The sequence below is a fragment of the Calidris pugnax genome, unplaced genomic scaffold (assembly GCF_001431845.1).
Source record: "Calidris pugnax isolate Ruff unplaced genomic scaffold, ASM143184v1 scaffold21, whole genome shotgun sequence".
Lineage (NCBI taxonomy): Eukaryota > Metazoa > Chordata > Aves > Charadriiformes > Scolopacidae > Calidris > Calidris pugnax.
In genome coordinates this window covers 5,408,615-5,436,049 of record NW_015090770.1, presented here as the reverse complement: position 1 = coordinate 5,436,049, position 27,435 = coordinate 5,408,615, and the positions used below count along the sequence as shown (strand labels likewise).

The 27,435-nt window shown below is 35.8% G+C and overlaps 1 protein-coding gene across 6 annotated transcripts in view; it reads left to right on the top strand.

Annotated features, from left to right (window-relative positions):
- Positions 1 to 27,435, top strand: part of PTPN4 (protein tyrosine phosphatase, non-receptor type 4 (megakaryocyte)) — a 120,466-nt gene that overhangs the window by 42,423 nt on the left and 50,608 nt on the right. For 4 of the 6 annotated variants that reach the window (XR_001411683.1, XR_001411684.1, XM_014939629.1 and 1 more), the window contains exons 3-12: positions 6,104 to 6,211; positions 10,260 to 10,302; positions 10,400 to 10,478; positions 14,412 to 14,456; positions 14,715 to 14,767; positions 17,025 to 17,145; positions 18,256 to 18,343; positions 19,137 to 19,178; positions 19,559 to 19,647; positions 26,833 to 26,896. Coding sequence is in view for 4 of the 6 variants with exons in the window: in XM_014939629.1 (XP_014795115.1) it covers positions 6,104 to 6,211; positions 10,260 to 10,302; positions 10,400 to 10,478; positions 14,412 to 14,456; positions 14,715 to 14,767; positions 17,025 to 17,145; positions 18,256 to 18,343; positions 19,137 to 19,178; positions 19,559 to 19,647; positions 26,833 to 26,896 (732 nt within the window). In the remaining 2 variants the exon portion in view is untranslated. The remainder of the gene's footprint in view (positions 1 to 6,103; positions 6,212 to 10,259; positions 10,303 to 10,399; positions 10,479 to 14,411; positions 14,457 to 14,714; positions 14,768 to 17,024; positions 17,146 to 18,255; positions 18,344 to 19,136; positions 19,179 to 19,558; positions 19,648 to 26,832; positions 26,897 to 27,435) is intronic. The other 2 variants (XM_014939647.1, XM_014939658.1) reach the window with 1 other exon arrangement.

The following is a 27,435-nucleotide window of genomic DNA, read 5'->3' as shown; positions in this document are numbered from 1 at the left end:
CTGTTGCGTGTCCTGGGGCAGGCTTATAAGTTTATAAAATTGATGATGTATGTGGAGAAAGGTTCAATAATGTGATGGTGAAAGTTACAGGTGGCATGATTATTACAGTTTTTCAAGAGGAAATTGAACTTCAGCGAACTGTGAGAAGGAGTAGCTCGATATCAAATAAGGCTGTGGGACTTCAGATGGGAAGCGAGGGAGAAACTGAAGCAGTTCGCAAGTCAATATGAAGAAGTTTAATTTGGACTATTTGGAAAAGTTCTAATGCTCAGTAATACTGAATTCTGCTATCCAGCATTCAGTGAGGGTATTGATACATTTGAATTGTTTTAGGGCAGATTGGCGAGAGTGAGTGCATTTCTCTGTTCTGTAATCCTGTGGTTAGAGCCTGTGCAGCCTGTAGCTGCCTGTCAGAGGAGCAATATCTCTGTTATCTAGCAAAACCTTGCAAGGATCCAGTATTGAGTGGCTTAACCACCAAGTCTACCTTTAAATCTTATTTGTTTTAGATGTTTCAATTAAGGTAGAAGGTTTTAAGATGGTCTCTTAGGGCATTTTTGTAGTTCGACCAGGAGCTGTCTAACTTTATGGGATTTCTGTGTAGTTAAGGGTGGGACTTTTGGTTGATGGAGTTGGAGTAAGGATGATCAAGGACTTAAATTTATCAACATTAAGCCTCATTTCCTTTCTGGGGTAATTTCTCTTGTATCCCTTTTCCCTTTTTCTTGACAATATTCTGCTGCTCATCTTCTCTTCTCATCCTTCCTAACAGTTTCCAAGTCTATACTGCCTGCCAAAAAGCAGTATGTGCAAAATGTGGTTGGACACAAAGCATTAAAAGTGCATGAGAAGTTGTAATGTATTCTTTTTCCCTTCAGGTGCATGAATTTTCCATTAAAATATCTTTCTTGCAGTTTTTTGTTTGTTTACAAGCATTGGCTGAAATAAAGAATAATTGTTGTAGAGTATGTATGGGAGATGATACTTCTTTTTGATCTAGGTGTTCAAAAGCTGTATGTTACAGAATGGTAGTGTCTGTCTAGAGTAGAATCACCAGTTATAAATCCTCAAATGTCTGTTCTGTCTCTCCCACGAAAAAATTATGTAATATGTTCTCACCACTTCCCTAGTGTACTAAATATTTTAGTTGCAAGGATCACGCTTTACTGCTTATACAGATCAGCCTGCAAACTTGTCTATTAAAACTGAGTTTAGGGAATAAAAAGTTCCTTGGTGCTGAACATTTTGATCTCGGTTCTTAGCCTCAATCTGTATTTTTAAAAATAAAATATTCAATCATAACAAATGTATGCTAACCTACATGGTGTACAGGTTTTCAGGGTTTATAGCTGTGTTTTACTTTATTGTGGTTGGCACAATACTCGGTAATAAATATTTATGGAATTGTTTTCAAAATAGGAGGAACAAAGATAATATCAAATAAATTAGCGAGTTTTTTTTCTCCTGGTGATTGCTATAGGTGTTCTGTATGCTAATGATTGTAAAGCTTAATCATCTGGAGTATGCAGTGCTGTATTAATAAAAAGGTACTCAAATGCTATTTATTTTCCAACAGCAAAGTACTGATCACAGACAGTGTGTCTTGATAATTTATATGACATGTTCTAAGTTTGCATTTCAACCAGCCTTTTCCATTGATCTGCAAAATAAGCATTCTTTGTGCTAAGCCTTACCTTGTATAGAGCGTAAGAAATCAAATCAAATAATCCCTGTGGATTGTAGCCAGACAAAGGTTATTTTGGGTGCTGGCAGAAATCAGTTGGAACTAACCTGAGCACGTATTTGAAGAGTAGAAAACCTTTTTATAAAATGCTCAGCTTACCAAATGAAGAACTCCTACTTTGGGCCTGAAAAGCATACTTCAGAGAACGTGTTTCTGGAAGAAGTGAGGCTGGCTTGAGTTAATTGCGTGATCAGGATGATTTGTATTACTGTAAACCTGCTTCTTCAAGATCAAATTGCTTTAATTGTTTTTAATTAAGTGTTTAAATACCTCAAATTGCATCTTTTCCTTGGAGGCTGACTTTACTGTATTCACTGAAAGCCAGTACGTAGATAGAGAGATCACATGAAACTTGAGGGGAAAACTAAGTCAAGGTAGATGGGGATGAGTTGTTCTGTGAATGAGCCTAATGGGCTGGTGGTCATGGACAAATGTTCAATTTGTAGTCTTTATTGTCTCAGAATTCTCCTCAAAGTTAGTGAATTTACACTCTAATGGAAGTAAAATCTAAAAATCTGTAAAATGACCCAAACCAAAATGAAAAAACCCCACAGCAACTAATTCTAGAAGTGAGATTTTCTATAGAATTCTAATTCTAGAAGTGAAAATTTTCAATAATTTAATCTTCAGCGTTGCTTAGTTGCTTCCCTTTTTTCTTTGACCAAAAAAAAATGAAATAACCTGCTTGGAAACTTTTTTAAAACAAGATAACTTTTTGCAAAGCTCTTGTAAGATGTAGAAAGGAAAGAGGCAGTAGTGCAGCGCTGGCTGTTTGGAGATGTGCTTGCTTGAGTCTCAACATGAGGTGGGAGAGGAGAGGTTCCAGCATTGCCATTAGTGAAGGACAACCTCTAGAGCTGTCTGACCCCCTCCAGGAAAGCCCAGGACCTATCATCCCATTCTTCTGTCATCAGAAGGCCAGATCTGTTTGGAATGACATGCCAGCAGTCTCTTCTGGTGTTTGCTGTAGATGCCACCAGTTCTGTAGGCCAGCAAGGAAACCAGAATGTCGCTAATAGAAATTGGGAGGGTGGTGGTCATTGGTAAGCAGGCATTAAACCAATGTCATTGCACATCTTTTCTTAAATTTTCAAGCCCCGATGGTTGCAAACAGATAACAATCATTTTGCAATTAGAAATGACTGTGTGTATATCTAGTGGTACTGGGTGTTAGCCACTAGATGCTAGATACTTCATAAAGTGCAGTTAATGTATTGATGTCTGGTGTTAATGTCAGATTTGTTCTGAAAGGCCAAAATTTGTTAGAGATTTTGCCTCCAGCAATGACTAATAAGAAGTAGGCATAACATTCTAATATTCCAATTCAGAAAATAATGTTGGTATGTTTTGTATCTAACTACTGCAGTTTTATGTTAGACAGTTCCCATTTTTCATATATTTTTCCATTATTTCCTGTTTTAAGAGGAAATATTAACATCTATCTTTATCTGTAGGAATGAAGCAAGTTTCTTACTATGCTAATCCCCATTTATTGGTTTTGGTTTTTTATTTAAAAAAAACCCAAACAACCAAAAATAGAAACTTGTTACATACTTTTTATAATTTATAGCAGGTATTCAAATGGTTATGATAGTATTACAAATATTTTGGACCTTTCACAACAAGCAGGATTGTGACCTTCACCTGCTCTGGCAAGCTGCAACATCATTAAATAAATATCAGAGACGGGTTAAACTGAGGTCTGGTTTTACTAGATGCTTATCTTTATTTTGTACTGAGAGTAAAACATCGTGGTCAAAACAAATGCTTCATGTTGAAACTGGTCTTCTCTTACCCAATTTGCTGCTCTGTTGCAGGAGAAATACCTTCCTTGCGGTCGTGAAATGACGTTCTCTATTACTAAATTCAAACCGATCAGCAAGTTCTAATCTTTTATCATTAGGAAACATCTATTCAGATATTTAAGAAATAGTATAAATTCTCAGGTTTGGGTTGGAAAAAAAGCAGCAGAATTGATGTCTGCACGTTGTTTGAAGAAGTAACATGTCAGCTGTGGTAAATGTAAGCCTAAACTTGGGTTCCAAACGTCTCCTGTTTTCTGATAATTACCATCATAAGTTCTGCGTTTGAGTTCTGATTTAAATCTACATGGGGAAAAATGCCAAGAACCAATTAGTGTTGCTATGTAATTTTAAAATTAGTTTTATTTGCTGAAAAAAATGTACTGATTACAGGTTCATTTCAAACTATATCAGAAACTTCTAATTTAGTAAAAATGACTGACTATTTTTGGATTGCACATAACAATTGCCTTATGCATTTTTACAGTTGTATATTTATTATGTTAACATCTGGGTTTTTTCCTTTGCTTGTTTTTAGTTATTGGAAAGTAAATTTTTCAGTAGTGAACTTCTTAACAATGGTACTCCTATTGGTTGTTCATTTTGGTAAACATCATGAAATTTTCTCTGTATGATTTTTTGTAAAATGTAAACGTAGCAATTCTTAATCACTTTAACTTAGCAAAGTTTATATGGGACCTGAAATACATGCCATTTGCAATTTCAACTTACATACACAGAGCTGTGGTTGTGATTGTCCTGCTGGGATCATTTCAAGCATAATTTGTTGATAGCGATTTTCTAATTTTTTTATTATTATGAAATAAATTATCAAGCTTCTTGGAGTTTTTAGCCCCCAGTAAATGGTTCTGACACTTTACTTAACTTCAGTGTAATTTCAGCTGAACAAAGAAAAGGCTTTTGATAGAATGCTCTTAGATGTTAACAAATGCCTGAATGTGATTTGTAGATTTTCCCACATATGGATGTTAATGAAACTCTTGCAACCTTCTTTTGACCTTTTACTTATATACTTCTCTTTTAACAGCTGTAAAAGTAAACTGTTGTGTAATGTCTATGAGAAGTGAGGTTATTTGGGAGCAGAACAGCAGTTTTTTTGTTTTAAAACTTTAAAATTATCTTATTGCCTACAGTAAACAAGGCAAGATGTATCAAATCCACTATAGTATCAATAATGGTATGCACCTAGAAGATTGTTAGAAGCCTGTCTGGTGTCAGAGAGGTAGAAAATCTGGTTGGAAAATGTATCAATCACTTCTGTCATAATTTTTTTTGTTGTTTGACAGTTGTTCTTGCAGAATTTTTCCTTATCTTTTGTACTTCAGGAAGCTATGACACTTTAGCTTCTTTGAGAAACTCCCTTAATATTTTACCAGGTGTATTTATTGAGTCCTGTCATAATGGCACACTCGGCCTTTCAGTTTCTGTGTTGGCAGTATTTTCAGGTTAGGCAAAAAATTGCCGGGTACCAACAGCTACAGAGTCTTTTTATATCATTTTGTGGGTAAGATTTGCCCCTGTAGTAGAAATCAAGTTTGTTCCCTTTCTCTGAAAAGCAATGTTACTGTTAGTCAGTTCATTTGAATTAGTTCATTTAGAGAGAAGTAGTATCTTTGAGAGAACGCATTTAAATAACGCTTCTCAGTTAGATACTTGGCTGCTTCAGCTCTCCCTGACATTTAACTTTGGAAATATTTTCAATATGCTGGTTCATTTAGATTCATGTAGGCACGGTGTGCGGTCTCTGAAATGAGCTGGCAACGCTGCCTGCCTGAGAGATGCTGTTGGAGAGTTGGTTTTATAGAAGAATGTCTCTGTTTCCAGAACTTGCTCATCAGAGCGGCTTGGCCGGGTGTGAACTCGCTGTTCCTGCTGCAAGAAAGAGTCTAGACCCTCACCCTCAAAGTTATTTTTTTTTTTTCTTGTAAAAGTATTCACTTTCTTTGTACAGAAAACGGCAAGATGAGGCAGGCGTTTGTTCCTCTCTCTGCTCTGATCCCAATAGTGTTTTTAAGTTTTTCATGGAAGTTTTGTGTTACTGGAGGTGTGACGTAGCAGAATTGATAAGGATTTTTTGCAATGTTTGATATTTTTTTTTTTTTTTTTTTTTTTAGGTAAAATAAGGAAGAATAACTTGTACAGACCTGTACATTTAAATTCAGTGACCCAAACTAAGGCTACAAAGTTCTTTGTCAAATCCTATCTTTTTTTGTTTTCTTTTCTTTCTTCAGTACTACTTTTCAATATCAAATTTGGCTAATGACTGGCTTTCAGGATTAATCACGTAGGTAGCTGAGAAGTGAAAAATTCTTACTGTCAGAAAATGACAGAGAGGAAAAATAATTCCTTACGTATGTTTTAAAAAGAGACATGACACTCCTTTAACAATAGTGCTCTGGGGATATACTTTGTGATATTTCACATCTAGGCTGCTATAGCACATCTGAAAGAATGTGTATGTTCTCTGCCTGCCTGAAGTCTGTGTGTCTGATTACATATTTGTTCACAAAACAATATATGTGTTTGTTCTCTGCAGAAACATGATCAGGGACAAGTTCTATTGGATGTAGTCTTCAAGCATCTCGATTTGACAGAGAGAGATTACTTTGGTTTACAGTTGGCTGATGAATCTACTGATAATCCTGTAAGTTTACTCTGGTTTATAAATACATAAATAAGTTTTGTAAATCATGATCATGTTCGTCACTGTGCTCTGTGTCATTGTAAAGAAAAGTAAATAGAAGCCATTGCAATATTGTGCCATCTTCTCCAGCTGCAGTTGAAGTGGTTCAGTATCACCTTACAGATATCATAAAACTAAATGTAAACGGTTACAAGTTTGGAGTAAAATGTTGAGATTTGTGCTTATGAAATAATACCTTAAAAGGATATCGCTTGTTTTATTGTATCTATTTACTAGGCTACATGATCATTGTTGTATGAATTTATTATTTATTTTTTTTTTTACTAGGACTTAACAAAAAAAATGAAGGGGTTTGTCCTGTATGGCATTTTTGTTTCTAGGCCAGATACCTGTTAGATCTTTTAATAGTGCTTCATATAGTCCACTATCTAACAAGGGCTGTCAGCTCATCACCTTAAGAGGAAGAAGAAGGGACTCCTTTGAAAATGAGTGGGTTTAATAGTTCATGCGCTTTAATTGAAAGGAAATTCCATAGGACTGAAGCTTTGTAAACCATTTTATAATTCATCAGTAGAAATAGATCGATCCAGCTCTAGGGTTCAGTGGCTGTAATAGTTACAGCTGTACTGCTGAGATCATGATTGTTTGAAGAATACTTCTTGAATACTTTCTTTTAAAGGTATCAAATGTTCAATACTAGTTTTAAAGTGACATTTAACTAAGTATTATTCCTTATAATGCGGTTTTTGCCTAATTCCCATTATATGCATGTCACAGTGATGGGCTCTAAATTTATCTTCCAACTGGTGTGTCAAAAGTAATTTTTGTTCACAAAATGTACAGAATGTAATCTATAGAGATAAGTGACACAGTAAAGTGTTAATCATTCAGTAACTAAGGTGAATTTCAGAAGATAGTGCAACTTTCTTTGGTAAATGCAGATTTGGTCTACTGTTGTTTTACCATCAAGAGTGACTATTCTAAATAGGAAGAATGCTTTTTTTAAATATTACTAAAAGGTTGGCTTTTTAAATTTTTACTATTTTTTAATGTCGAAGAGGAAGAAAGAAGTCACAATACAGCCATAATTTTTCTTCTGCCTGAATAGTGAATTACTTCCACATTTCCTTCTTTACTAGAGCAAATTATTCTTAATTATATTCTTTTTCTAAATTCCGGTAACATTATTAATATGAATAAGACTGTATAGCACAATTGTAGATACTTAACAAAGTTTTCTTTTGTAGCTTTGGGGATAGTTCTGTTAAGACATTGGCAAGCTGGCCTCATTTAGTCTTTTTATTCTAAACTTTGTTTCCAGGCTGAAAAGACATAGGCAAGCTGTAAAAAAGGCTGAATTATTTTTCAACATTGCTTAAGAATTATTTAATTGAATATCACTCAGTATTTTACTCAACATCCAAAAATTTGTAGTGTTTCTCATTTATCTGGTTTTCCAAAGCTTAGACCTCAAAGATCTCTTTTTTTAGTTTATCTATCAGCAGCTGAACACAACACTGTAATAGAAGGATCTGGTTAAGAGTTAGTCCAAAAGAAGAATGACTTCACAGCTATTTGATATAAGCACATGCTTTAAAGGTTTAGTATTCTTTTGATTTCTAAATATTTTGGCTTTTCAGCACATATCTAGTTGCCATGAAAACAGTGTGTCAGAGCTAAATAGAAATGTTACCAATATTAGTCATATAAGCTTGAAGAACTTAAGCGTTTGACTAATTCCAGGTTTTGATGTCAGTTTACTTTTACATTCGGTTCTTTTGAACAAAAAAAAAAGTGGATTGGGTTCACAAATATTCTAGTTACTTGTGAAATCACAGAGCAGAATATTAGTAAGATATATTCAATACAGAGGGAGATAAAGGTGATGGGGAAAAGGGAATTCTGTTAATTGAGTGTGGAATCTCTAATGTTGTGCCTAAACATGGATTTTGTAAATTGCACAAGCTTTATGCTTTTCTTTAATATTAAAGTCACAGTAGAAGTCAATGCAAGAAGGCACTGACGCTGTGTAGAGCTGAAGTGGTGTGTTTGGTGAGGGTCTTGGGCTGTGAGTACCTGGAGCAATGCTGAAGGGGTGAGGGTGCATTGTGGGGGTGAGGGTGCAGCGAATGCTGTCAGTGAGGGTGCTGGAGCACTCGTGAGAGGAGGGAGTGAGGCAGGGGTTGTTGCTGGGGGAGCAGGGAGGACAGAAGTGACCTTCCAGGGGACTGAGATACAAAATTCCTGGATCCTCGAATCTACCTGCCTCTCAGACTCACTGGGATGTAACTGGGATAACACGTCTTGCTAGCAGCACCTTGATTCGTAAAGTTCTGGTACTTTTGCCTAAAGCCTGTCGACTTCAGCTTCTTTACAATATTGAGTGGTTTAACCCTCTGCAATTTCCCAGAGAGACAATCACCTTTTGCATTTGGATCTAATGATATCACTTGAAAACATAGATATTGCCTGTTAAGTATGGTTCGAGAAAAAGTTATGGTTCTTTAGTTTGAGCTGTGCTAGTGCATACCAAATTGATCTTTACAGCCAGAAGAAAATGTAAATACAAGCTTTTCTGCTTTGCATTTCAATTCCAGGTTTTCTGGATTAACTGTAATCTCAGCAGTATTTCCCACCAATAATAAAAAAAGAGATTATCAGTCAGATCTGTGTATTTATTAGATATATTGGATCATAAACCCTTCCTTAAAGATATTCAAGTATGTTTCACCATGTTTTGAAAAGTTCTTATATAAAACTCATGTGTGTCCCTGGCTGGAGAGTCCTTCTTTAAGCCTTTACATTTGGTCTTAAAAGTCAATTGATCCTATGTGAAGTTATTTTTTTTTTAAATAATCACACTCTTTAAGCTGTATCAAACCCTCTTTTTAGTTCCTCTTAAGTCACCTACTACGAGGATACAGCATTTGGATGTAGTCATCACTGTTTGTTATTCAAAATGAATAAAATGACTCAGAACTAACTTCAGATCCGTAGTGTGTGTCAGACAGCTCAGGTCCCACTGTGTGTTGGTTTCCTTCTCCCTCGTGAAAAAAATAAAAGGCCCTGTGATAAATGTGAGGCAGTTAATGCCATAACAGGGTTAGGTCTCTGTCACTTCACAGGAACTGTGAAGGGATATCCATTCTGTGAAGAAGATATTCATATATCCATTTCCTGAGGGTCGTGGGCTTGCATTGCAAGGCAGGATGAGGAATCGAACAGTATTTATAACAAAGACTTACCAGTTAACTGAACTACACTGATATGTGCTGAGTCTCCTGGGTTGCTGGTGGGAAGTGGTTTTAACAACTTGTAGGACTTGCCAGAGAATGATACTTATCTCTGAAATTTGCAGCATTGATTTCTATAAAGATCTGTACTTCCCAACAGCAGCGTTCTCCCTTAGGGACGATTGAGACTGGGCTGCTGTTTGGTAAAATTGTTCTGTAGTCCTTAATCCATTAATCTGAGTGCTGAGCTTCTGGTTTCCAAGATCCCAATTAGCGATTTACCAGAGAAGACACTCAGGCTGACAAGTTGAAGAAAATCTGTGAGCCAGTGGGAACATTCTCTGGATGTGTCAGACCTGCAAAGTGCTGAGTCAAAAGTACTGGAACTAGTTTAAGCAAATTAACTTCTGAGTTGGGTAAATTAGCCTATTCAAAGTTCTTCACTGCCACAGTTGGTTCACTTTAGACCAATTTGTAGAGTTTCTGATGGTTGTTAAACACACCATAGTTGAGTTCTAACCTCTCTCCAGCTCACGTGACAATCATAGAACCAAGTTGTAGTTGGATTAGTGCTCTAAGAGACAGCTATCCTGACAGCAGAGACTAATTTCAGGGGAAGAAGAACAACAGCAACTGTTAATGATAATGTTGGTGTCTTTCCAGAATCAGTAAGAAGACTCTGTATGCCATTAAGACGTTTTGGTAAAGGACCAAGTAAAAAGTGATAGAAAAGCAACAGTGACTTGATTTATGAGTCTATAATTTGTACTTTTTTTCTGTCTCTAAAGTTGGTGTTATAATTTGTGTCTTTACAGAGGTGGTTGGATCCAAACAAACCTATCAGGAAACAATTAAAAAGTGAGTACATGTATGTATTTGGTCAATTCATATATCAGTATTATGCTGTTTTTCCAGGGTACCCTGATTAATTAGAAATAACTTTTCTTGACTGTAGGAGGATCACCTCACAGTTTGAACTTCAGAGTTAAGTTTTTTGTAAGTGACCCAAACAAGCTCCAAGAAGAATATACAAGGTATGTCTAGTTAATTTATCAATAAAAGATTTCTCTAGAAGGCTTATGTTTAAGGGGAAAACTATATATATTTTTTTTTAACATTTTATAACATGGAAATTTTCTTTTAAGTAATTTTTGTGTTATATTTGCAAACATCTAATTTTTGATTAATAATTACAAATATGAACTGTGCAATAACACCAAACCAATATAACAAAAAGCCTCTGTGAATAACTTTACAAATTTATATGCAAAGTGAAGTAACTATGTGAAGAAAATACTACCAGAAAAGAGAAAGTAGAGAGAGGAAAAACTTAACCCCTCTATTCAATGAGTACAAATTTAATTTTATGCTTACTTGTGTTCTCCTTTATGATTAAAAAATTTCTGAGCTTTCTCCATTTTTTTTCTTGATTCCTCCTCCCCAGTCCCGAATTTTCAGTTTGGCACTAATAAAATTAATCTCTGTTTGTATGGTTGTAGTCCTAGTTTGAAGCATGTAAGCTTTTTTTGATAGTGTGTTGAAGTTTGTTGAAGAAAGTGCTCAGAGTGACTCAAGATAGGAGGCTTGTGAATTGCAATTAGTCCCTGAAGAAATGCCTCAAATTTTCACTACTCTTAATTAGTTCTGGTCTTCTACATAACTGGCATGAGTTGACAGATTGCAATTTTTGGATTTCAGCCATTCTGAAAACAGGTCAGCCCCACTCAAAAAACAGTATCTAAATCATTAAGGATAGCTTTAGAAGAGTAAGTACCAAAACTGTGAAAATTTGAGTCCCTGTTTTTTTATGATTTCTTTGGATTTGTCATATTTTGGACAAAATTTTGCACACATCTATGCAGAAGAATTTACTAAAATGAGTCCCAGAGATCCTGGATCAGGCTTTGTTTTATTGAAATATTTACTCAGGAAAAAATTGGCAATTTACTGTGTCCAAATAATGAAAAATGTGTTATTTTAATTAAGGGGCAACATATAATATTCCTAAGGAGATGGGAAAAACAGTAAATGTTTATCAATATGAAGTAAACAGTAAAGAAAAGAGGTAACTGTTTACTTTAAGTGTTCTGCTGTAAATGCAAAGCTATAAATACGGCGTTCATTTAGATGAGAATAATGTACGATTGGTGTATCTAGGTCAGCTCTGCCTTTTTTGCTAATAGGCCTAATTGCCCCTGAGAAAACTCATTTGTATTTGGAATTATTATAAAGAGAGAATTATTATCTGTGGGTTTTTTTGGAGTGAAGTTAGGATGCTGTGTCACAAACGTGGGGTCATTTCATGTAATCAGTATTCACCCCTTTAAAAAGAAAAGAAAAGAAACAAAGCACAAAGTTCTGACGATTCCAGCTCAAGCTGAGACCTTTTGAAGATGCTTGGTTTTTATAAATTTCATTAAAACAGAGGAATGAGCTTGACATATGAGGCAGTATGAATGGATGTCAAGGAAGGGTTCAGTGCAAGCTCGTGTCTTATTAGAGCTCTGCAAATCCCTGATGGAGGAGCAGGTTATGAACGCCCCGGGTCAGAAGAGGTCACTGGGAGCCCAGCTTGTGTTGGGGACTGGAGCTCTAGGAGCTTGGCTTGGTCGGAAACGGAGCTTCATTAGTTCTGCTCACAGCGGAAAGACTTGCTTATTAACATTGACTCCACTTAGCGATAACTCTGAATTACCCTTTTCTAGGTAGAGATATCTATCTAAGGAAGATGAAAGCATTGTAATGCAGTCCCACCTTTATTGTTGTAGCTGAGTTTGTTGTGCAGGCTTTTTCAGATCTACATTGCTACTGCTTCTATCCAGTTCCCATTTTGCTCAATAGTACACGAGGCTTCCATGTTCACACTGGGGTGGGTTAGCTAACGAGCAATTAACTTCACTGTTTGCTGAAAATAGTGGATAGAAAGTGAACTCTGCCTGGTTCCTTAATCATGAAGTCCCTTAAGTAACGTGGAATATTTCTAATAAAGTGTTACACCGTAAAAAATAAAATAAAATGAAGGTGCAGCTGCACGTACAGGATGTTTTTGTCCTACATTTTTGCAGCTGTAAATGTTGACAGGAAAAATAGAAAAAATTGCTTTATTCAGTATATTTATGAAGAGATGCTTGAGCGCTCAGCATTTGAAGCATATCCTTGTAATATATAAATGTAACTCTTCATTTATTGCTTTTTTTTAACAGGTAAAAAAAATTTGCTTTATCTGTCCCCATTTTGGTTTCAATGTGTATTTTAAAGTGGAAAACGAAAAAGTATTTTGAGGCCTCTAAAGTCTGGCTAATGCCTCAGTTTTAATTTCTTGAGGTTAATACGTTAAACTGAACTTCTTGCCATTTTGGTCAGATAAGGAACCTTCAGAGGGTTTTGTAGGACTTAAGCACATGGGTTAACTTCTTTGCTTGTCAGTTTGCAATTATTTTCCCTCATTTTCTTTCAAGCATGGAATGTTTTACCTTTCCACTATATTTAGCTTATAAATGATTGGATTTCTGGGTGTATATTTGTAAATGTGGGAGTCTTTGGAGTAGTAGTTCATCCACTTTCTGAAGGCTATATGAGAAGTTATATTATGTATAATAAAGTATTATATTTTATTTTTAATTTCTTAGTGCAAGTTAACATTGGGAAACGTTGATGTTTGGTTTCAGTTGATAGGTGGCTTTGATAAGTAATTTGGATGAGTGTTTATAATGAATGGGTATGGCTGACTACTCTCTACTTTCAAAGCAGAATTACAAAAAGGAAACCAGATGACTTTTATAATAACAATAATGTAGGAGGTACCAAAGCAGAATAAATTGATAAACAGGAATGATATTTAAGTCTTTCACTCGGCAAAACTTTTTTTATTTTTAAATAAAAAGGCATTAGAACCTAAATTTTGCAGCTGCTTTAATGTCCTGTTATAAGGGCTTTTTGCTGAAAGCTTAAGCTTGTGCTAACATCCTGCCGTCTCAGCCTTGTTTGTTACCCCTCTTGGGTCTGTGTCAGTGGAGGTTTATAGCAGGTGTGATTTCCCACTTGATGTATAAACATTTATATTTCTATGAAATTGTCTAAGACCTTTGAGTGAAGCACGAAGGAACTAAATTGAATGAACAAAAGATTCATTCTGAGATGTTAACAAAATATTTGGGTTCTGTTGGAGAAACAAAGGAAGTAATTTAGAAGGAAATCTGTTTGCAGTTTCAGGTTTGCTAGGGTTTTTAAGTCCCAGTGTTTCTGCTGCTGCTCTTTGGTGGGAAATAGTTCTTGTTTTAAAGTGTTCATCTGTTCCTTTTGCTGTTTCCATCTCCTTCCTGACTTGAAAGAGTGGGCATGGGAAGACTAAACGAATTTCTAAACCAAGCTTTTCTCACATCATAATTACAGAAAACTTCAGAAGTTCAAGGGAAGTCAGTTGGAAGGCATTTGACATAATAGAATCCACGACTTTTATTTAAGAATGTAGCTCCAAAATATCAAGAGAAATTATTTTAATTTAAATGAAAGCAGAGTAATATCAAATACTCAATGACAATAAATTAATTTCATCAGCCTGGAGTACAGATCGTACTTATTAAGGTACTTCCATACACAGATGCAAACTTCAATTTTTGGTTGTTGTATTGAATAGTTCTGTTATTCACATTCATCAAGTAGGCACTTCTTTTTCCTTTTTTAAAACTTTAAGCTCAATATAAATACTGCAAAATAAAGCAGGTAGAATGTGAAATTTGCAGCCTTTTAGTGAAATATAATGTATAACTTCATAGCCAGTGTAATTTACCAAGTTGTATTATTATTTTACTAATCGCAGTTAAATTTCTTTCCCATAGGAGTTTAAGAAATAGCATGCAAAATGTAAAGGTTTAGTTTTGCACTAGCTGAGAGCGAAATGCACTAAATTGATGAAAAATGACTCAATAATTTTAATTACAATGTTCTTTCTTTGTTTTTTAAATAAGGTACCAGTATTTTTTGCAAATTAAACAGGACATTCTTACTGGAAGGTAAGACTTTTTATTTTTTTTGTGTTAAACATTAAATGCAACTTTAGTTGAGAAAAAGCTAATGGTGAGGGATTTTACCTGCAAAAATAAAAATAAATTTAAAATAAATTACTTTTTATGCAAATACAAGTGTGTTTATAATAATTAATTGTTCAATTTGTTCATGAAGTATGAAATATTAGGCTTTTCAAAATAACCAAATTTCATATGAAATATGTAATTTTATTTGTTTCTTATTTTAAAAACCAAACAAAACAGACTGCCCTGTCCTTATAATACTGCTGCTCTTCTGGCTTCCTACGCTGTTCAATGTAAGTATAATTAGTATTCATGTACACGTTAGTACTGACATATATATAAAAAGTAGCATTGATTAGTTTCTGGAGAATGTAGTTTTTATAGCATTATATTGTGAAGTTTGTGAATATGATGCTACTTTTCTCATGGTTGAGGAAATATGGTTGGTTGGTTTTTCTCCCCAGCACATTTTACTGAATGAGATATGGAAAAAGTACTGGTAATGCTTTCCTTCTTTACACCCATGCAGTTAAAAAAACCTGAAACAACCCTCTTGTATTTCTCTGTATTCTGAAGTGTGGGGTTGGGTTTTTTTGCTTGCAAATTATACTAAAATTATACTAAATTATACTACAGCATTTTTTTAAACACTAACATACCATGCAGTGAACCTCCAAATAGGTGTGGAAAAGGGAATTCTAGTCATATCTTGTCAAAAAGTTCAATACTCGTGTGTTGTCAATTTTAAGCCATCCATGGAGTAGATAAGTCTTAAAGACTGAGATTTGGTCCTCTTCCTCTCTCCCCATTTTCCTTCATAAGATTATATTGTTCAGTGGAAAAAAAAAAAATGCCACAAGAACCACCCAGGAGTCTGCACGTAGTTCTTGAAATTTTTGATCGTCAAAAATTCAGTTTTCTAAGCAGTCCTGGTGTATCCATCTATGTTGATGTGGTTTTTTTTCTGCTATTAAAGATACCTTATATCTGTATTTAATGCTATGTATACTTTTTACGTATCAAAGAAATAATGATAATATTTTCAGGGAAAAACCCTGTAGTAATGTTAATGTAATGTTTGTGCATAGGTTTGATAAGTGCTCACCTTTTTCCAGATCAATCAATAGAGCAGTTTCTCTTAAATAGAACTCCCAAACTCCAGCTACTTGGAAACAGAGATATACTGCAAATGCTGTCATGCTTAGGGGTTTGCCTTAAAGAGCCAAAGTATTTGATAATGAAGCAGGCACTATAAAAGTTTATAACATTTTAAGCTTTTAACTGTGCAATATTTTTATTTTTCAAATACTGTAGAAGTGGTGGGTACTGGCAATGTATTGTGGTTACGTATATATACACGAGATCCTGTTGTCCTTAAGTTCTTCAGTGTGCAGATCTCTGTCTAATGATTTTCTCTGGACATGCCTTTTACTAAACTCTCTCTGGCCTTAGCTCTTGAGGTTCTTTATAAATATAAATATCAGACGTGGATCTCACTGTCCTTTATTCTCTGTAGTGGATTTTAAGAAGGCATGCACTCTGTTATGAAACCCAGTCCCATTTTCCAATTTTTAAATTATTTAAGATAGGATCTGTTTCTGGCAATGCGAGTGCCCCAGACTTCTTTCCTACCTTCCCTTCCCTGGTTTATCCTCGGGCTCCATAAATGCCTTCATCTCTCTCCTCAGTTCTTCCGAGCCCCATAAAAGTGTCAGTAGCCCTGCCCAGGACCCCGTGTCATGCCGTGTTGCTGTGAACTTCCCAATTTTCATGTTATGTTACTTATCTGTCACTGTAGATCTGTTACATGAATTGCAGATATTTAAAGCAAATAAAACGGTTCTTTGGAATATAGTTAGAAAGCCTCAAAGCCTGTCATTTTAGCAAATGTTGTTGTCTGTATGTTTTTTTCCTGACAATAAATGTGATTTTGATTTATTTCCTGTAATTTTAAGAAAGTGTTAGAAATTGTGTAAATGCACTTTTTAGTAGTTTCAAGTAAAGTAGTTTCAATGTAGGTGTATGTATGCATACTTTTTTTCCATACATACAATGTATTGTGCAAAAAAATATTTTTCTAATGCTTCTGGATGTATCTTGGTACAGAATAAGTTGGTAGGTTTTGCAGATCTTAATAAAGAAATAGCAGTTGTAGTGTTAAAAGTATATATATTGTGTAATCACATAAAAGCGAGCAAAGGTAAAAATAAAAAAGGTAAAAGAAAAAAAGAAAAAATAAAATATTTTGAAGTATATTACTTAGTCATAGCCATTATGACAGCATTTATGAATTAATTTGTGTATTAAAAATTAAACACTTAGTAAACTTCATTCATAAGTACCTACTCAAAGCTCTCTAAATGATCTCTGTGATACTCACTGAGAACGTGACTGTTTATTCATAAGGGAAAAGGGATTTCAAATGTCTTCTCTATTTCTGTTTGCTGTAGTTCATAAAGTATGTGGGAGCAGACTCTTGTGAATTTGGGGGCATTGCACAATGCCAAGTACATCAGTGATAAACAATAACCTCTCTTTTTAATATTTTAGCCGAGCTGGGAGACTACAACCATTCAGAAAACTTGCCAGGCTACCTCTCAGACTATTCTTTCATCCCTAGCCAGCCTCAAGACTTTGAAAAAGAAATAGCAAAATTACATCAGCAGCACATGTAAGGATTTACAGCAGAAGATATTGACTGACTTTGTCAAATCCTGACTGCTGGTGCTGTGCTATTATATTTTTAAAAATGAGTATTTTATCTTAAAGGTTTCTGGGGTCTTTTTGTTGGTTTTTTGTTTGTTTTTTGTTTTTTTTAAGAGTACATTTAATGTGATTTTTTTTTTTTTTGGTAGATTGTCTGTATAATAAGTACCATTGATACTCTGCACAGATAAATTATCTATGACAATGGTAGGGGAAAATAAGTGAAAAAATGAATATGTTAAAAGTACATTGAAAATAGTATTTGTGTGTATTACATAGAATATTAATTTAGCGGGATATAATTTGAGTTTTTTTCAGTCTTTGAGAATGCTCTGTGCATAAAGGCTTTGTTTTCATGGTGCTCTCGCCAGTAAACAAGAGTTACTTTAGAAGTAACAAAGTCCTTTTCTTCAATATCTGCTCTTTCCTGTGTGCAAGTCTGTGACCTTTTACTAAAGAGGAAAAGGCGATGAAGCAATGGAAAATATTTTTTTTTCCAGTGTGTAACATTGTTGTACTTTTTTCAGTGATCTTTCGTTGGTATTTTAGAACTTCAGTGCTTTCTGTAACAGTTAAATTTAACAAAATGTAAACTATGTTTCCAAATACATTTGCTTAATTGGGGCATGTTGTTGGCTTTAGAAAATACTGAACATTATGTTACATTTCAGTCAATGGCTTAGCAAATTCTGATAAGCGTAGGGTAAAGAAAAGTGAGTTGATGGTAATTTAAACTTTAAGGGTGAGTTATCAACACAAAATACAGGACTATAAAAGTAATTTCCAGATTCTAGAGATCCACAGACATTAAAATGATGCAGTGCATTAGAAATAAAACGTGTGCATTTGCAAGCTGTGTTGTGGACTCTTGTCAAGACTTTGTCTATGTGGAAGCACAAGTATTTTTCTGTTAAATTTTTAGGGTTACAGTCTGTTTATGGTGAGAAAGGAAATTCAGATTTCAGGATGGGGGTAGAAGTAGTAAAACAAATGCAGATTTTCTGTTTGAGCTCAGTAGGGAGCCTGATGCAGGGGGTTGTGTTAGGATGTTTCTGATTTAGCTTCTTTTTTTCAGAGGGTTGTCTCCTGCAGAAGCGGAGTTCAATTATCTCAATACAGCACGTACCTTAGAACTTTATGGAGTTGAATTGCACTATGCAAGGGTGAGTTTGGCTGAAGTAGTAATTTAAAAATGGATTCCTCTGAGATTTATAGAAAAATATTTATTTATTTTTAGTGAGCCTTCCTGGCTGCTGCTTACAAGATAAAAAAAAAAAAAAAAAAAAAAAAAAAAAAAAAAAAGACAGTAATATTATCTTACTTGGTGCCTGTGATTTACCAATTTCAGTAGGTCCTGTTTCACTCTAGTGAGGTTATTTCTTTGCTTGAACTTGAGCTTAGTGTACATGTGTTATTCAGGTTGCGCCTTCTTGGCCTGAATGCCAGTTCAGTTGGCTACTGGTGAATAAGAAAAATGTACTTGTTGAATGCACTTTTGATATTTAAGGATCTGTCAGCTTTGAAGAATATTTCATTTGGTTCCAATTAGAACCAAATTATAAATAATTATCATGATGTAATATGAACTGTTAATGTAAGGTGAGCATACTATCACTTGCTTTAGAATCAGTTTTACCTTGTAAAGCAAGTAGCTTAAAGGTCTTGACTCAAATGATCTTAACCTGTCAGAACAGTGCTACCATTTCTGCAAAGCCTCTGAATATAATTATTTTCAGTAACTAACACACCTCTGTTTTTTAACTATTCTTGTCCTACTCCCTAAGATTAGAGAACCTTGCAATAGAATTTGAAATGTACCTCACTTCACTGCTCTCTGTGTCCGGCTGTTGTTGCACATGTATTGAGAGATCTGTAGCAGAGGTGTTTGATTAAAGTGCAAAGATATTTCAGGAGAAATGTGCTATTTAAATATGCTTACAATATTGTTTGTTTTAGAATCTCTGCTCTCTGTGTTCTGAGATTGCAATTTCCTTTCAGGTAGGAATTTCAGTTGCTGGTTGTTTTTAGTGTAGCAAACGTCAAGCCAGTCTCTTAGTGCTGTTATTTGTAATAAATTGCTAGAATACTCTGTATTGTATATTTCTTCGAAGCTGGTGAAAGACAGAAGTTCTAACTTAAGAAATTAAAATTCTGTGGTAGCTTATAAAGAACTTGGAGCAAACATTCAGGCTTGTCCTAAATAGGAATGAATAATTTAATTCTTACATGTCTTATTAAAACACATTTCCTTCCATGTTAATTGAGAACTGTTTTGCTTTGGTATTTGTGTATTTAGAGAGAGAGATGAAAATGAATGTATATGAGGTTTCAAAGATATTTATATTGTTCTTCAAGTCGTTTTCTCTTTTCTTTTAAAGGATCAGAGTAACAATGAAATAATGATTGGAGTGATGTCAGGTGGAATACTAATTTTTAAGAACAGAGTACGAATTAACACCTTTCAGTGGTAAGGACAGCTGTTTAAGCTAATGTTTTGTTTCGTATTTCAAAACTTATTTTTACCACTAGCAGCGTCACATGCTTTAAAAAAGACTGAAACTTAATTGTAGCATATCAAGTTGAAATGATTTACCTCATGCTGTGCTATGGGTAAATTTATGATGGGGTTTTGTCCTGTTCTGCATGCTGTGCTGTTAAATGATTATGGTGCAAACTATAATGAATTTTAATACATTTTTTTCTTCCAGAGTTTGTTAACTTACTTTATGTTTAATTAACCAGGGCCAGTGTTATGGTCCAGCTCACAGTCTTCAAAGAGACAACTGAACATAAAATATTAACTTGGAAAGTGATTGCTCTAATCAGTTTTGTCACATACAACTTACTTGAGCTGTGTGTGTTAAATGTAATGTAGGTTTGGTACTTGGGTACAACTGAGGTGGAGTGCTTCGGATACTGTCATCTCTTCATCCATAGATAACCATTTTCATGATAAGCATCAAAAAAAGTGTATTTATTGCAGAAGATGTAGTTATTTCTCCTCTTAAGTAAAATAGTTTTTAAAGCTGTTCTGTAAACGTGGAGTTATTCTCATTAAATAAGTTACTGTAGTTATCAGTCTTCTTAAGTTGTGATCCTGTTCTTATTTATTCATATAACAAGGGGAAAGAAGTAAGAGAAGTCCTTTTCTGCACTGTAACTTCTACAGTGCTCTATACAAGTACTCTGTAACTTTACGGAAGTTACATTACCTTCCCCAATGCTTTTTTTAGTTCCCTCAGAAGTAACCTTCTCTTGGTTTCCTTTGCTTACTTGGAATCTAATTTGGCAGCCTTACTTATTGCGTATGTTGTTGAGTATGCTGTAACATACTGCATTCTAAGTGGGTGAAGTGAACCATATAAAATTAGCATACTAGACATTAGTTTACCAGGCACTAGTTTTCACTCTAGAAAAATGATGAAAAGTTTTGCATTTTCATTTGCTGCTGATGTGTGTGCTTTGGCAGTGCAGCACTGGACTCTGGTTCTAAAGTTCTTGGCTGGTCTGTCATCTTCATATAAACAGATTCAATTGATTTCCAGTTTCAATTGTGGCAAAACTTTTCATAGAAACATAGAATCATAGAAGGGTTAGAGTTGGAAGGGCCCTTAAGGATCATCTAGTTCCAATTCCCCTGCCATGGGCAGGGACACCTCCCACTAGATCAGGTTGCTCAAAGTCCTGTCCAACCTGGCCTTGAACACCTGCAGGGAAGGGGCATCCACAACTTCTCGGGCAACCTATTCCAGTGTCTCACCACCCTCCCAGTAAATAGCGTCTTCCTAAGGTCTAATCTAAATCTGCCCTCTTTCAGTTTAAAACTGTTACCTCTCATCCTATCAGTACACTCCCTGACAAAGAGTCCCTCTCCTTCTCTCCTGTAGTCCCCCTTTAGGTACTGGAACAGCGTTATAAGGTCTTCCCAGAACCTTCTCCAGGCTGAACAACCCCAACTCTCACAGCCTGTGTTCATGGGAGAGCTGCTCCAGCTCTCTGATCATCATGGCCCACCTCTGTACTCACTCCAACAGGTCCGTGTCCTTCTTATGTTGGGGTCTCTAAAGCTGGACATATTAGTCCAGGTGAGGTCTCACGAGAGTGCAGCAGAGGGGGAGAATCTCCTCCCTTGACCTGCTGGCCATGCTTCTTTTGATGCAGCCCAGGATGCATTTCGCCTTCTGGGCTGCAAGTTCACATTGCCAGGCCACGCTGAGCTTCTTATCCACCAACACCTCCAAATCCTTCTCCTGAGGGCTGCTCTCCAGCCATTCTCTGCCCAACCTGTATTTAAGCTTGGGATTGCCTGGCCCATGTGCGGGACCTTGCCCTTGGCCTCATTGAGTTTCATGAGGTTTGCATGGGCCCACGTCTCAAGCCTTTCCAGGTCCTTCTGGATGGCATCCCTTCCCTCTAGCATGTCAACCGCTCCACACAGCTTGGTGTCATCTGGAGACTTGCTGAGGGTGCACTCAATCCCACTGTCCATGTCACAGCAAGTATGTTAAACAGCACCAGTCCCAGTACTGACCTCTGAGGAATGCCACTCGTCACTGGCCTACACTTGACCACTGAGCCATTGACTGCAACTCTTTGAGTGTGGCCATCCAGCCAATTCCTTATCCACCGAGTGGTCCATCTGTCAAATCCACGTCTCTCCAATTTAGAGACCAGGATGTTGTGTGGGACAGTGTCAAATGCTTTGCATAAGTCCAGGTAGATGAGTTTTGAAGTGTCAGAGCCATTTCTGGGTTAAGGCTGCTTTATAAATGCAATGCTGTAACAGTCAGGAAGGTTTTCATTCAGGCTGCTTTTACTGCTGTTATTTTTGGGAAAACAGTAATAGTAGAAATAGGGTCTATAAAACACACCAGTAAATTACTGAGTACGTACAAGTCATAAGTCATAATTAAGCTACATGTCCCTGCTGGAAGCTAGAGGTTTCTGTGAGCCCTGCTTCATATTGTTTGCATGCCAGGGATGCTGATCTGAATTCTTACTGTGGTTTCTGTGTGTGTGTGTAATTACCTAAACAGTTCTTCTTTGTATTCGACCATATCAGCTGACATCGGGGATATTAATTTCTTCCTGTGAAGATTGTAGTACTAACATAATTGATCTTCAAAAAAACCCCCAACAATCCACAGAGCTCCCCCTCGTTTCACCCTCTGATAGGCTTTATTTCACTGTGAGTAAGGATCTGAAATGTCCGTTCTCACAATACAACTCACTACTAGACCTATTACCTCTCCTTTTTATCCATAGTCATGCAGCTGCTCCAGTGATGCCAGAACTGATACTTTTTCTTCTTGCTTCCATGTATTCTTGCTCCTGTGCCACTGGAGCTGTGTAAAGACTTCCCAGAGCTTTGTGGGAAGAAATCAAGCTTTAACTGTATTACTCGGAGAAGAATCAAGTAAAATGTCTTTGCCCTCTCCCTTTTAATTTGATATTATATCTGAATTGCATATTAAGAACCTTAGGATCAGGGGGAGAAATGAAACAGGAGAGAGACAGGGCAGGAATAAGGGAAAACAAAGGAGACTGCCTTTTATCCAGTGCGTCCTAACTTGATCTTCCTGTATTGTGGGTAATTCCTCTTTTCCCCAAACAGTGCTAGCAGGCACAGAGACCTGGGAATCCAGGGAGTAGATCTTGTCCTTGAAGACCAAAGGAGAAGAGAATGGTGTACCTCAGCCTTTCCTTTGTTACTAGACCACCTGTTCAGCAGTGAAGACACACTTTCCTTTGCCTCTCTTTTGTGATCGTCTACCCCTGGAAGGCTTTGTTGCCTTTTGCGTTCATTGCCAGTTGTAACTGCAGTTGTGCTTTGGATTTCCTAGTTTTATTCCTGAGTGCCTAGGCGGTATTTTTGTGTTCCCCCTTGGCCGTCTGATCCTGCTTCCACATCCTGTACACTTCATTTTCTGTTTGAAATTCTGTTCAGCAATTCAAAGTTCATCCAAGTTGGCCTCCTCCCATGCTTGAATGTTTTCTAGCACATCAGGATTTTTCTGGATTGAGAACATCGTTTTCTAAGACTGCTCACATCTCCTCAGTTCCTGTGCCCCAAAAGGCAGCTTCCAAGGGATTTTGCCTTCCAGAGCTCTGTGCAAGCTGGAGTTTCTTCTCCTGAACTCCAGGGTTGTTTAGTCTGCTGCATCCCTCCTCACTTCCCTCAGGATCTTTAGCTTCACCATCTCCCAGCTGCTGGAGCCAAGTTTGACTACTAAATCTGGACAGTCCTTCCTTGTTTGTGAGTTGTGCTCCCATATTCCCTAGCTGGCCAGTCCAGAACCTGTGTCAAAGTCATCTTGGTCAAGAAATTTGCTGGGTTGCTTGCATCCTGGTACCACCATCCTGGCAAGGGTTGGGGTGATAAAGTCCGTAGTGAGAACTGGTGCTTGATGTCATGAGACTCTCTCCACATTAGAGTACAGTCCTCACTTTAGGCTAGGACTTTTAAATATCTCTTAATTTAAAAGATATATATTATGATTTAGGATGTCTGAGATGACTGGAGGCTGGAAAATCATACCTCAAAAATATTATTGATGGCTGCCTGTTCTTACCTTTTTCCTTGGATATGCACAATTGCTGACAGTCAGAGAAAGGAAACGTAGGCAGACATCCCTTTTGCTTTGGCCGAGGATGGATATTCTCATTTAATGACTAGCAGGGCATTAGCAGTGGATATTAACTCTCTTATCTGCTGTATTTTTTTTTAAATAGCTGAGATTGAGCTTTGCTGAGTCATTTCTTTGCACTTGAAAGGCGACTGTTAGGGGTTGAGTTAGACCTTATTGGCTGGTGTTTTTTGAGTCTGTTCCAAATGGTTTAAGGTTTAAGAGGCAGCTGACCTCTCTCTGCCTATATTATGGAGTGACATTAAAAACCAGTGTGTACAGCTTTCATCCATGTCATTCTCCTTGAGTCTGTAAGTCATCAAAGGCAGTAACTTTTTTTTTTTTGCAGAAGAGCGACAAAAAGAGTAAAAGGTAGTAGAATGTTTTTATAAATGGAATAATTTTCATTTATTTTCAGGTTTTCTGTTGGCATGCTAAGAAAATCTGATATGTTGTAGACTTCTGTTTTAGAAAACGTATATATAAAAATGTTCTTTCAATTGCCCCATACCCCAAAATTTTAGAAAACTAATAACATGTTTTCAGTTAACTGCAGCATAAATAGTCTAATATAACTTCTTTCTGTTTATTCCACAGTTTGAGTGCTATAATCGGTAGTGTCTATACTATCCAGCAAATTTAGGACCCATCCCAAATTATTCTTAAGCAATTGTTTGTCACAGGAGGTGCTAAGAAAATTGCTGCATTGCCAATGGAATGGCATAATGGAATAGTTTGATTTCAGTAGATAAATTGTGGCCCCCTTTAAAATTTCTAATCCTTGAGAAACTCACTTCAATAGCAACAATTTGTTAAGAATTGAAAAAAAAAACAAAACCCAAAACACATCAGGCCAGAGTTATAGCTGCTGCCTTTTTTTTTTTTTGGCAACTAATGGCAAAGCTAGGAAAGAAAAAAGAAATGGGAAAAGATTTAAGCAAAACTTAAAGGCTAATATTCACAGACTGGCTTCATGTTATTTGAGATAGAAACTCTCTCAACAAATTAGGACATCCAAGTGAGGTTCCTGCTCTGAATGATCCCCTGGAGAAAAAAGTCTTCATTTGATTTAGTTAAGATAATTTCTGTATATAGTTATCCAGCTTAAGTGTCTGTTAATATTTTGCTTCTCATCCTTCCTAGTCTAGAGGGTTTTTTATTCAACAAGGTGGTTAATATGCAGATAGTAATTCCAGTCATTATTGAGGTCCTTGTAAATTCTTCATGAATAAGTTTATCACAAAAATTGTAGCACTGTCTTCACTGATGTGGGTTTTTTTGTTTTGGGGTTTGTTTTTTTTGGGGGGGGGAGGTGTGGGTTGGTTGGTTGGTTTGGGTTTTTTTGTGGCCCCCTTTAAAATTTCTAATCCTTGAGAAACTCACTTCAATAGCAACAATTTGTTAAGAATTAAAAAAAAAAACAAAACCCAAAACACATCAGGCCAGAGTTATAGCTCCTGTTTTTTTTTTTTTTTGGCAACTAATGGCAAAGCTAGGAAAGAAAAAAGAAATGGGAAAAGATTTAAGCAAAACTTAAAGGCTAATATTCACAGACTGGCTTCATGTTATTTGAGATAGAAACTCTCTCAACAAATTAGGACATCCAAGTGAGGTTCCTGCTCTGAATGATCCCCTGGAGAAAAAAGTCTTCATTTGATTTAGTTAAGATAATTTCTGTATATAGTTATCCAGCTTAAGTGTCTGTTAATATTTTGCTTCTCATCCTTCCTAGTCTAGAGGGTTTTTTATTCAACAAGGTGGTTAATATGCAGATAGTAATTCCAGTCATTATTGAGGTCCTTGTAAATTCTTCATGAATAAGTTTATCACAAAAATTGTAGCACTGTCTTCACTGATGTGGGTTTTTTTGTTTTGGGGTTTGTTTTTTTTTGGGGGGGGAGGTGTGGGTTGGTTGGTTGGTTTGGGTTTTTTTTTTTTTGGCTTTATCAAGCCAATATAATGACTTGAAGTACAGGGATCATCAGAGATGACAGTTCAGATTAGTAAGGGTGCTCTGTATAAAAATGCTGTGTAAAGGGTTGATTGTAACCCCTGAAGAGTTTGCTGTGAAATTTCCTGCAAGTTAATTGTGTGATCTGGATTCTCTTTTGCTTTGAGTTTCGTAATTGTCAGTGAAATCTCCTTTGAGTGAGATAGCATTTGAATTTAGTGTTTTATCAGTATCGTATCAGTTGCTCCTCTTCAAAGTTACTGAACTTACTCTGTTTTTTCTTGTTCCAGTTGTAACCTTCCTTTTATTCTTGACCTAAATAATACTCCTGTATATTTAGTAACAATGTGCACTATTCTAATATTGCATTTCTTTGAAAAAGTATATCATTAGATTGTGATGGAAACACGCCCTGTCTTTTCCTATTTAATGTAACTAGCATTGCAGTGGCCATGCAAAATTGTCTGAAATTACTGTCAGTATCTCCTATGGTTATAGATAACCTGCAAGATTAAAAGATCTGTAGACTGATTTTTCCCTGTTGTGATATTTTAAATGTTTTTTTCCTTTTCATAGTGTGGCAATTGTTTTGTTGTATTTTGCTTATATGTTGTCTTAGCTGTTTTACTAAAACAAGTTCTGGTTGTATTTAAAGACATAGAGAAAGAATGGCTTTTAGGAATCGGGTGAAGTTCAAAGTATTTTTTCATATGCTAAGGGATAATGAAAGCAGTCTTAGAAAAGAGAACATCTGATTGGAATGACCTGGAGATAGAATAGGTCTTTACGCTTTGGGAACTGGGAAAAGATACTTAAATTAGCAACTGCCTTGGGTTTTGGACAGAAACCAGTGAATTTGATAGATAATTTAAATATACGGCTCATAAATTTCAAATTATACAAGCTATTTTGTGTTATCTTTGATATCTTATTTTGTGTCTATGGAAGTTTCATGGAAATGGAATGAAATCTCTCTCTCTCTCTAAGAAGCATATTTTCAGGAGATGTGTTTAAGCCTTTAACTGTGATCCAGTATACTAAGTGTTTAAATATTGTGATTTTATTTTTCTTTTAGGTTGAAGATTGTAAAAATTTCTTTTAAGTGCAAACAGTTTTTTATTCAACTTAGGAAAGAATTGGTGAGTACTGTCTTAAATTTCATCTCAAAAAATGAGAGCAGTGACATTTCTCCATACTGCACGTCTGCAATATACTGACTGATATTATGTTGATTCTTGCCTTCATCTGCAATTAAAAACCCAGTTTCACAAACAGTCTGGCTATTTTGGTTCTGAAAAGGGCCATTACAATGCTTTATAGGACTTTTTTTCATTTGATTTGCCTTATATTTTAGATACATTTAGTCTTACATTTGTGGGAGGGAAATGTAACCTGCTTATGGAAGAATTGAAAAGGTTGAAAGTAAATCAATATTAAATCTAAATTTCAGAATAAACTAAATTAATATTGAAGGTAATGCTTAATGGTGCATTAGTTGTATATGCGCTTGTAAGTAAATGTTTGATTAAGACATGCCAATTTGTATTACTCAGATTCAGTACTACAAGTTGGCTTTAATACTTACATTTACACAGAAGAGATAAGAAAGTCTTTGCCGTTTTAAAATACATATGATATTTTTTTTATGCCTACTTCTAAGTTTGTTGGGGAAAAAGTT